The 11,480-nt window shown below is 33.9% G+C and overlaps 1 protein-coding gene across 1 annotated transcript; it reads left to right on the top strand.

The window, feature by feature from the left end:
- Window positions 1–6,333: 6,333 nt before the first annotated feature.
- LOC110297251 (olfactory receptor 51I2-like) lies at window positions 6,334–7,340 on the top strand. The gene has a single exon (XM_021165999.1). It carries the CDS (start codon window positions 6,359–6,361, stop codon window positions 7,310–7,312), a length of 954 nt encoding a protein of 317 aa, XP_021021658.1. The 5' UTR covers window positions 6,334–6,358; the 3' UTR covers window positions 7,313–7,340.
- Window positions 7,341–11,480: the final 4,140 nt, after the last annotated feature.

Consider the following 11,480-nt stretch of genomic DNA (forward strand, 5'->3'; position numbering starts at 1 on the left):
CTTTGTAGACCAGGCTGGCCTCAAACTCAGAAATCCGCCTGCCTCTGCCTCCCGAGTGCTGGGATTAAAGGCGTGCGCCACCATGCCCGGCTTACTTTATTTTTTAAAAAAACTTGGCTATAAGATGTTAAACACCTTAACTTATCATGCGAACATTTTAAGTAGGAGGACTTGATTTTTTTCTTTTTTCTTTTCTTTTATAAAATTGCTTTTATTTTTTTACAGTTCAGTAGTTGCCCTCCTCCGAGTCCACCCTCCCACAGTTCCTCATCCCATTCCTCTTCCCCCTTTTATCCAAGAGGATGTTCACCTCCACCACCACCACCACTACCGCCACCGCCACCGCCACCGCCACTGCCACCACCACCACCTGCCTGCCTGCCAGGCCTCCCCACTACCTGGGGCCTCAAGTCTGGGCGATAAGTGCCTCTTTTCCCACTGAGGTCAGACCATATAGTCCTCTGCTCTATATGTGTTGGAGCCTAAGACTAGATCATGTATGCGGCCTGGTGGGTGTATCAGTGTCTGAGAGATCTCTGGGGTCCAGGTTAGTTAAGAGTGCTGGTCTTCCTATGAGGTCGCCCGCCTCAGCTTCTTCCAGCCTTTCCCTAATTCAACCACAGGGGTTCCCAACTTCAGTCTAATGGTTTGGTGTATCTGCAGCTGTCTCAATCAGCTGCTTGTTGGGCCTCTCAGAGAACAGCCATGTTAGGCTTCTGTTTGAAAACATACCATAGCATCAGTAATAGTGTCAGACCTTGAAGCTGCCCTTGAGATGGATCCCAAATTGGGACATTCACTGGATCTCAGTCTCAAACCCTTTTTATCCCTGCCATTCTTTTAGACAGGAATAATTCTTACATGGCATTGTCTTCTCCAAGGGTGAATTATGATGCTTTTGTTCTTTGCTGCTGAGATTTCATGTTCAGACAAGCATCCTAATTCCAAACTCTATAAGTATCTTAATTTAATTAACCAATAAGGTGCATTTAATGTTTGTTAAAGGTATTGCTTTTCTTTAGAGCTGGTTGTCATTTTTCAGTCTAATTTTTACTCCCCATTCTGTCTTGCCATGAGACTCATCTCTACTAAGTCTCCTGTTTATATTTCTTATTGAGTAATTAATAGTGAGGTAAATCTAACATGGGTGCAAACTTTAATCTATTTTCACGAACCTTTGAAATGTCACATTGTTTATGAGGTATTATTAATTAATAACACCTATATAAAGCAATCTTTTTATGTTCAGTTGAAATAAAAATTTTCCCTTAGTGATCATTGGATTTGTAGAAATGTGTATCTCTTTATATCATTGATTAAAATCAGTGAAAATGTAAACAGAATTTCATAAAGAAGAGGGCAGATGCAGAGTAAGATAGCTACCAAGACATCATGAAAAGCCTAGCATTGAAAAATCAATCAACCTTGTCTATTCAGCCTTTGAAGTTGCAAGATGATATCACCTACAATGCTCAAACCAAGTTACAAAAATGATTGGAGAAAAAAAAACCTCACAAAATTTTAAGGAAATGTTGTTGGACCACATTCAGTTTTCTTGTACGATGTGTGGTCAGTGGACCACAGGGTGGAAAGGCTTCTTGAAAGGGAGTCTTTTCCTTAAAATTATTAGCTAATGGTCTTGTGTAGAATTTTTTCAGCCTCATCTTTTCTCCCAGGATAGTCTAGTCTGCAAGTAAAATCATCTCTAAGTATTTGATATTCTAGAAATTAAATATTTACTGACTCTGTCATTGAGATAGCCAATGATGTTGTTAAAGAACTAACATCTTAGATATACAGGCAATTACATTTCCCAAATATTATCAAACATATTTTGTTTCAGTTCATGTGTATATTCATTTCATGACAGATTATGAATTCTGCTGCTTAGCGTAACTGCAGTTTATGAAGTTATTGTTTAAGTTAGTTATGAAACATAATTTAGAACTAAATAAACTTATTATAAAGCATTCACAACTAAATAAGTTCCATTTCTAAAAGTAGAAAGGATGTTAACATGACTTTCTGACTTGTGTATGGAATCTTCCAAAGTGTTTTTAGTTCCACTGTTAAAATAGATCCCACTGTAGTTTAGATTAATCATTATAATTGTATAATTTAAAGAGTTTATGAAATTATTTAGTACTTTTGTATCTTTATAAGTAGCAACCATTTGATAAGTTAATAGGAACCTCAGTTGTAAAAGCAATCATAATTTTCATTTTTTATGTAATTTGTTGACAACTTCATGTGTGCATATAGTTCATTCTGATACTCTGCCCCTCATCCTTATATCTCTTTCTTTTAACCATATTATTCTCCATCACACTCTACACTTTCCTATCACACACACCTTCCTAGATTTTTCACTTTTAGGTTGCTTTGTTGCTGGTTTGGTTTTAATCAGAGCCATCTATTTGACTTTTTCATTGGAACCATTTATAGAACCTGCTGGGCTCGCCACTGGACACACAACTGAAGGCAATCTCTCTCCTCTCCTTGAATCTCTCTGTAGCAAAGATTACAGCTAAGTCCTCACTAATCTACACAATGAACAGTCAGGTATAGATAAAGGAAAGCTCAGGGTACAATCAGTTTTATGGTATTGGTATCATTATTATTATTATTATTATTATTATTATTATTAGTTGTTGTTGTTGTTGTAGCAGCAGCAGCAGTAGTTGTTGTTGCTGCTGCTGTTTTTATTATTAATTTTATTCTGAGACTATAATTACATTGTTTCCTCTTTTCCTTCTCTTTATCCAGTCCCTCCATTCACCTGTTTTGACTCCATTTCAAATTCATGGCTCCTTTTTCATCAAGTGTTGTTACACGGATATATAGGTCTGTATATAAACACATAGTATATAAAAAAATCATCTTGTGCCATTTATACTTTTGGATAACTAACTGGTGTGCCCTTGATATTGGTAGAACCTTTATTTGAAAATTTAAATGGAAAAATTAAGTGTAATGACACTTGGGTGATTTAAATTCTGAATTGCTTCATAACACAGCAAATAAATCAAAAAAAGTCTTCGTATTGGCACAATCATTGGGGAGTGCACATCAGCCACTTTCATGATGATGTTATGTGGGCTAGTGAAAGGAAAAGCCAGGAAGAGAACCAATTTAGGCATTCTTCACATTTAGACAAAACTCAAGAGTAAGATTTCAAGCTAATGTGTTTTCTGGTTTATTTTTAAGGTTTTGTAAAGTTTTACAAATCATAAAATAACAGATAAATTATTTAATTCTTCAGACTATGAAAAAATTCTAAAATCAAATAGAAAATGAAACTTGTAATTCATCTAGGTGAATTAAAGCAGTATATTTACTATCAAATATGTTTAATTCAAGACATCATTCTCTATTATTCTCAGATAGGGGAAATAGGTATATATGTCTCAAGAATCACATGAAGTGGCTGTGTATTTTTGACATAGATAGCACATATGAATAGATTTTTAATAATGATTTCTACAAGTTGAGATCTTTCTTATTTAAAATCTCAATCCTTCCTACATATTTGACCATGTCTATGCATTTATAATACCTATTATACATTTTCATTTCAAACTGCCTTTCATACAATAAAGGAAGAAAATGACAGATCTTCACTTTCTAATAAAAATGATACTTATTCATTTCTCCAGTACAACAGGAAAGGAAGACATACTCTATATAAAAAAAAGCAATCTCCTTCTCAGGTCCCTTGAGGAAAAAATAAATTTTGCCTAAGAAAGTTGGAAATTCCCTAAACTTTTAAAATCTCAGTAGAGATTGTCAGGCACCTGGGAGACCCTTTTGCTAGTTTATAAATCAGTATTAAACCCTTAAGGTTAACACTTCCTCTCCATATTGAGTGAAGAGTTTCCTGTGTCAGAAAGGAGAATCCTGGCAACAGACGCTCTTGAATGAGAAGGTGTTGTCTACTGCACAGTGAGTGAAGTATTCTGAAAAGAAAGGATAGCATCTACTGAACTCTGAGAAAGTCCATTTAGGCAATGCTGTATAAAATAATTTCATATTTGATTCAGTTTATAACATTTCAAAAAATACCATCATGTTTCCCATGATAAAAATGATTAAAACAAAAAGAGTTATATTGTTCAATTAGAAAAATATTTGTTTGGGAAATTATATTGGAGAATTTTAAGTTTGAATAAATAATAATTAGAAATTAAATTATTGATTAATTGTATTTTCTATGTAGTATTTATTGTATTTGTCAATATATAGTTTTAATAATATCATAGACTTAATATATACTAACATTTTACTGATTTGTAAATATAACAAAATGTTTTTATAATATATAAAATTAACCTTGATTCATTTGTCTTAAATTGAATTCTCTGACATAGCAGAAAGAAATTCTAATTGATTAACATTTAGGAAGTGGACTATATCCTTCTTCTCTAGTGTTTCATAGGGTTAATCCACATAGCAACATTAAAATGTGTTACCATTATTGCAAAAGTAATATAAATAAACCGATTTTTTTGAAATCAAGTTACTAAATTCAATCATTTAAATAAAGTCAAATTTATATGTTTATAAAAATATCAATGATAGTAATCACTTAAGATATTTCAGGAAATGTTTCAAAGAAACCAAAATGTTATGAATGAAACTATCAGAATATGAGTCCATGGGGAGATAATATAGTCACAATTCAAAACCTTGTGAGTGTAACTATTGAAGTATAAGTTGATAATTCTCTATCAGATGATTAAATGATATTTGGAGGACATAAAATTGTGGTTATTTAAGAATTAAAAAAATAATCAGATTTTGTTCCATAAGTCTGAAAGGTACAGGAAAGAATAAATGGTGTAGTCACATCAATTGACTTGAGGGAAGGTATAAATAAATTCAGAAACTAATAAAAGAATGTAAATTTAGATTTATGAACAATAAATAAGTAAGTGTTATCCTCTACTGAAAAGATTTATTTTTGTCATTTTTGATTTCAAGACCACATGATTCAAATAACACCTTTCTAAAAATAGGAAATTAACCACCAAAGACAAACTCTTCATGCATTGCAGTTATAATTCAAACCTGTTATGATCCTTCCTGACTTCTTGCTCTCATAACCACAAATCAAACAAGCAAACATTTCATGGATGATTAGTTTACTCGTTTTTCTGAAGAAAAACTGAGCTGTACAGATTTAGAAGGGTTGAAATAATAAGAAACCCTATATACTGTATGACATATGTCCAAAAAAATCTTTAAGTATGGGATGGGTAGGGATATGTATAGATGACTTTAGAACTCTGAATAGATAAAGCACTAGAAATAATATTTAAGCAGAAATGTTGGTGAGATCACAGATATCTATGAGTTTACTCACTATGGCATGGGGCAGTCTGCAAGGGTCTAGTAGTTGGGAGTGTAAGACACAGAAGCCTGGGCTTTGTCCTTGACATAAATTAGTTTCCAGTAATGAGAGTCTAGTAATTTCACAAATATGACATTTTCTTTAATAATCATCTAATGGATAGGATTATGAAAGAAAGCACACACACACACACACCACATCTGTGATTATTTAGTGTCATTAAGAAACAAACCATTCTCACAAAACAATATTTGAGCAAGTTTTATTAAGTTAATTAATAACTGATAGAATATAGTAATTTAATAGTAATTTTAATGTATAAAGTCATGTAATCTTAACATCATTCATATATGAGGCACCTTAAGTTTACTGAAGGCTCATTGGGGTACATTTTTTGCTACAGTCCTTACAATCTGTCTCTCCCAGTCTCTGATCAGCAGTCTGCCATTTGATCCTTTCTTTCCTCATGTACATGTTTTCCGTTTCTCTTTTTTTGTCATATGACACAAATGATCATTTCTTGCTGTTGTGTCTGTCAGTTATTTTTTTCACTTTTAAATTTTAAGTTACATAGATCTGTTGTAATTTATGTGTCCATACAACAATAAATGAATAATCATTTTCTTTTTTGGCTATCATAAATTGTACCTATAAATAATTCTATATAAACCTTTATGATCATGTACTTTTGTTTCTATTAAGCAAATTTATAGCAATGAAATCACTCGGTGAATATTCAGTAATTTACTTTACAAAGAAACTGTCGAAATGTTTTTCATTAGAGATTGTACAATTCTATGTCCTATCAACCCTTTCTGAGGATTCTAGTCATTCGAGTCTCTGCCCAAAATTTGATAACCAAATTTAAAAGTCTCCATGCCTCGATTTTTCCACTTCATGCATTAAAATATACTTTTTTTTACTTATTACTCAGTTTCAAGTTTCTTACTTTATTGTCTTTTATAGATCTATGAGTGTCCTGGACTGCAGTTCCACCTCCAACTCATCATGTCAGATTTGAATACTACTTCGAATTGGCCCACTTTTTCCTTCATTGGTATACCTGGTCTAGAGGCTGCACATATGTGGATCTCCATCCCCTTCTGTCTCCTGTACCTGGTAGCACTTGGGGGCAACGTTCTTCTCCTCCTTCTGGTTAGAGCGGAGCAGAATCTTCATGAACCCCAGTTCTATTTTTTGGCCATGCTAGCCCTCACTGATCTTGGCCTCTCATTGTCAACAATGCCTAGTGTCTTGGCCATCTTCTGGTTTGATGTCCACGATGTCGGTCTGGATGCCTGTCTGACACAAATGTTCTTTATTCACACACTCTCCTCTGTAGAGTCAGGTGTTCTGGTGGCCATGGCTTTTGACCGCTTGGTTGCTATCTGTGCTCCACTAACCTACACTAGAATCCTGAATCACCACACTGTGGTCTGCCTCAGTGGAGCTGCCCTCATACGAGGAGCCACTCTATTGGCCCCTTTGCCATTTTTCCTCAGGACGTTTCCTTTTTGTGGGGCCAATATCCTCTCACACTCCTATTGTTATTACCCAGATATGCTTAACTTGGCCTGCGGAGATGTCACATTCAGCAGTGTATACGGATTGGTCTGTGTACTCTGCACATTTGCAGTGGACGTAATCTTCATCGTAGTATCATACATGAAGATCTTGGGCACTGTCATGAAACTGGGGATCCAAGATCGAAACTGGAAATCCCTGCAAACCTGTGTCTGTCACCTCTGCACAGTCCTGGTGTTTTACTTGCCACTCATCAGCCTTGCAGTACTGCATCGTTACACCCAGGAAACTTCTCCAATTCTCTACACCACCATGAGCAATGCCTACCTCCTCATGACCCCACTGCTAAACCCTCTGGTTTATAGCCTCAAATCCAGGCAGATCCAAGCTGCCTTGCGCAAGCGATTTGGAGTGCAACGTGTTGTTGCTGGGGAATGAGGTTTTTCTATGTATGAAAAATTGCAGTGATCTTTAAAATATTGTTCAGGCTCTACTAAGTGCCAAATAGTGTTCTCGGCACCATGAGTTCTAACATTAAACAGTACTCATTCCCTCAAATAAGGAAGATCAGCAGAAAGCTTTAAAAAGAGAACAAATATGTTTGTGTTTGCTGACTAATGAACATTTTTTTGGTATTAATGAGGAAAAATAGGACTCCGAATTCAAAAATACTGAATACTACCATGACTAAGAAGTTGAGGGATCTAACTCGGTGTTGTATATAATTCATGAAGGTCTAGCTACAGAGTAAAACAAGATACCACACAATTCTTGATTTAATGTTACTTAAGACATTAAAAAATACAAATGGATGATAAGTATATGATTGTATTTTACATAATACCTGCTGACAACATAATAATGATCAATAACACTAGATAAATGTACTCTCTGAAAAGATGTTTATAAAAAGTCCAAGAAGTGGTTAATAATATTCATTGAGAATTGATACTTTAATCAGACCTTGTCTGTTTCCAAGTTAAATGTGGGCATCTACAGCTTGTCTTCCAAACAAAGAAAGAAAAACTCAGTTATCTCTGATGATAAATAATCATGTAACAGAATAGCAAGGGTCTGACTCTGCTTTAAGAAACTTTTAAGACTGACCATGTGGTATTGGTCAGCTCTGAAAATATACATACAAGTAAAATTATACAGACTGAGCAGGTTGTATTTAGGAAATATATATATATATATATATATATATATATATATATATATATATGCATGTACCAATGTTTAATGAAAAGGGAGGCTATGACTTTGAAAAAGAGCAAGGATGTGTACATGGGAAAGCTTGTAAGAAGGAAAGGTAAGGAGGAAATTAGGTAATTATATTATAACCTGATAAAAGAAAAGAAGTAATAATCATAAAAAGAAAGTTAAATGAGTTTCTAAACAATAGATGATCATAAAATTTTTACTATTATGTTTGACACATTTAGTAGTTATCAGAAAAAGAAGGAACAATTGTCATACAGTTTTCACTCTAGTACAAAGGCCAGGGCAAAGCTTGCAATGATGTAACTGATGGGCCTGGACTTGTTTTGACTTGGCGTTAGAGGGGGAGGAAAACAGTGAGAGCTGGGGTCAAGAACTTCTGAAAGATGGGAATCTCATGACCAAAATATTAAATGATTGAAAATGGTCCCAATCTCAAATGCATTCCACAGTCTCTGCTCTGTCAGACACTTACTGGCTAAAGGAAGGTGTTTTAAATAGCACTGAGTGAGGCTTTTTCTCTGGGAAGGAGATTACTTGAAAAGCATCAAAAACACAAATGAAGGGAACTTCTGTCTGTTCCCATCCCCTCCAGTCCAAGTACACTTCCAGATTTCCAGAAAACTGATGTCAATTTAAATGATTCTTGTCAGAGACCATGGAAAAGGAAGTTTTAGATGCTATTTATGTTGGGGGGGGGCAAACTAATTTTTTTTTATAATTTAGCAATCATATGCCATAATATTTTAGGAACAGTTTCTGAAATCTTTTTAAACTTTTACCATCCTTTTACATCTTTGATATTAAAAATTAATGAATATTTTATGCCATTATATATTTGTATTAGTAACTTCATTTTAAAAGAATTATTTAAATTTTATGATGAATGTTTTTCTTCCACATATGTCTATGCACTACACGAATTTCTAACCAGAAAAGGGTATCCAGTCTCCAGAGATTGGAGTTATAAATGGTTGTGAGGTGCCACACGGGTGCTAGGAACTAAACCTGGATCCTCGCCACTGCATCACATGCTTTAACCACTAACACCTTTCTTCAGTAACAATAACTTGTAATTAATATGACACGAATGTATTTAAACATATTAAATACATGTGATTGCTCTCAAATAATTTGGGATATAGTGTACTCTAAAATAACAAGCAATTTTGAAAAACTCCATAGTTGACACTATTACTATTAGCAACTTACTGGGTGACCCTCAAAGGCATAGTTTACCTAGGATGCTGGAGGTTCTGGGTTGATCACCAGCACCATTGCAACAGGACAAATGAACCGTTTTATAACTGATGTAGTTCAACACATAAAACATTGATATGTTTAGACATTGTTCTTTGAAGAAAATTCTGAAATAAAACAGCAGAAAAATTAATTTAATTCTGATTTCCAATCAAGAAACTAATTTAATAAATAAAAGGAAGCAAATTCATTAAAAAATAAAAGCTATAGCAATACTGTCATGTCTTGATTTTATTGGAAACATTTAACTCACATTTTCATTATTAAGCATATTTTGTGTAATTTCAAAGAATTATTTTATATTTATCTTAATTTTCCTAATTATCTTTACCAAGAACAAGACTTGTTAAGATATTTACAAAATTTACAATATCTGATATAAGAATATATCTAAAGAAGATGTTTTAATTTTCAGAATAAGTCTTGACTGTTAACTCTTGGTGTGAAATTAACATTCCTTTTTTTTTCTACATGGATATTATGTTTTATCAGCAAGATTTGTTGAAAAGATCAGAATTTACTCATTTTGTTGTATTTTTTTAAATAAATCATTCAATTTGTTTGGCTATTTATTTATTCTGTTCATGTGGAGGTTAGAGGATAACAAGCAGTTTTTGGTTTTTCCTTCCAGCATTTGAATCTCAGAAATGGAACTCATACCCTCAGGCTCTGAAGGAAGTGTCTTTGTCTGCTAAGCCATATTGCCTAACTTGATATCCACTTTTTTAGAAAAAAAGCCAAACATCTTCCTTTTGTAGGTGTATATATTTTTCTAAGCTTATAGTTGTATCCTTATATTCCTTGTTATCCTCTTGAATTACACATACTTTATAAGTTTTAGCAATTAATTAGAAGATAGTATGTATTTATCCCCGATTAATGACTCAAAAGTGACACTTATTTATCATGACATTTCTAGGACAAGACGTCATTTAACCTTGGCTCTCTATTTTCCTATCATTACTAATAAAATTGAATATTTTTGTTTTTAAATGTTTGCTTTCTTTTGACAGTAGTCTCAGGATATTATTAGTTTGTTTTAGTTGATAATCTTATTGTTGATCATCCTTAACCAACTCTTGTATTACTTCACCATTCATTTTTAAAACTATTGGAGCAATAGTTTTGTTTGTGTGTGTGTGCGTGTGTGTGTATGTGTGAGTTCATATGTATATTTTATTAGCAAGTAAAGAGAGAAGTGGAGAAAGAAATAGAGAGAGAGAAGGGAGGGGGAGAGATATTGCATGCAGTACCTTTGGGAACATCAGCTATTCAATAAATACTCCATTGAAAGTTCTGAGAGAGGTGAAGTGCGAGCCTCACTCAACTTCTCCAGCCACAGACACTGAGGTAAATGGAAGCACTGGAGTGCTTGGGACTCTACCTAGGATATGGATGGAAAATAGACAATAAGAAAACAGAATGCAAATGTAATGGTCAGACTTTTTCTTTTCCTTCACACTGAGGAGCTCTTTTTAACATTAAGGCATAGCATTGTTGTGTTGGTCTTAGTATATTCTGATTAATATTTATATGCTTATACATAGGAAGCCTTAAACACGACTGGACAAAAATAATTAAGTACAGAATGACAATTTGGTGATATAACAATGATTGAAAACTATACTGAAACTCTTCAAAATATAGGTTGGGATCATTCACTCTTAGTCATAGAAGCAATAAATCCTAATCCTGGTTCTTAGGAGGCTAAAACAGGCTTAAAATATATGTCTTTTCATGTAGTCTTTTCCTCTTATTTTCTAAAGACCACAAAAATGGATTTAGAAAAAGGAAAATGAAGTCACATCACTGACTTTGCTTTAAAACCTTTGGTAAGTGCAAAGTTCATTGCAGCGCTGTCTTTGTAATATATGAAGCATTGTCTTAACATAATCTCAGCCCTTCTCTGGTTCCTGTAAGCCACTCTCTTCTCACTCAGCTTTTCTCTTCCACATACCACTGGCCCTTAGTTTCTCCCTCATTTATCTGGAACTCTTTCTCTTGTATGTTCCTTATGACTTATATTATCAGTTTCATAAATACACTGGCATCAGTGTGCTCTATACTTAGTACACTTTAAGACAATAATCACTATGCCCCAAAAAAACTGCGCCCTTTTGTGTAA

This window comes from Mus caroli, chromosome 7 (assembly GCF_900094665.2).
Source record: "Mus caroli chromosome 7, CAROLI_EIJ_v1.1, whole genome shotgun sequence".
Taxonomy (NCBI): Eukaryota; Metazoa; Chordata; class Mammalia; order Rodentia; family Muridae; genus Mus; species Mus caroli.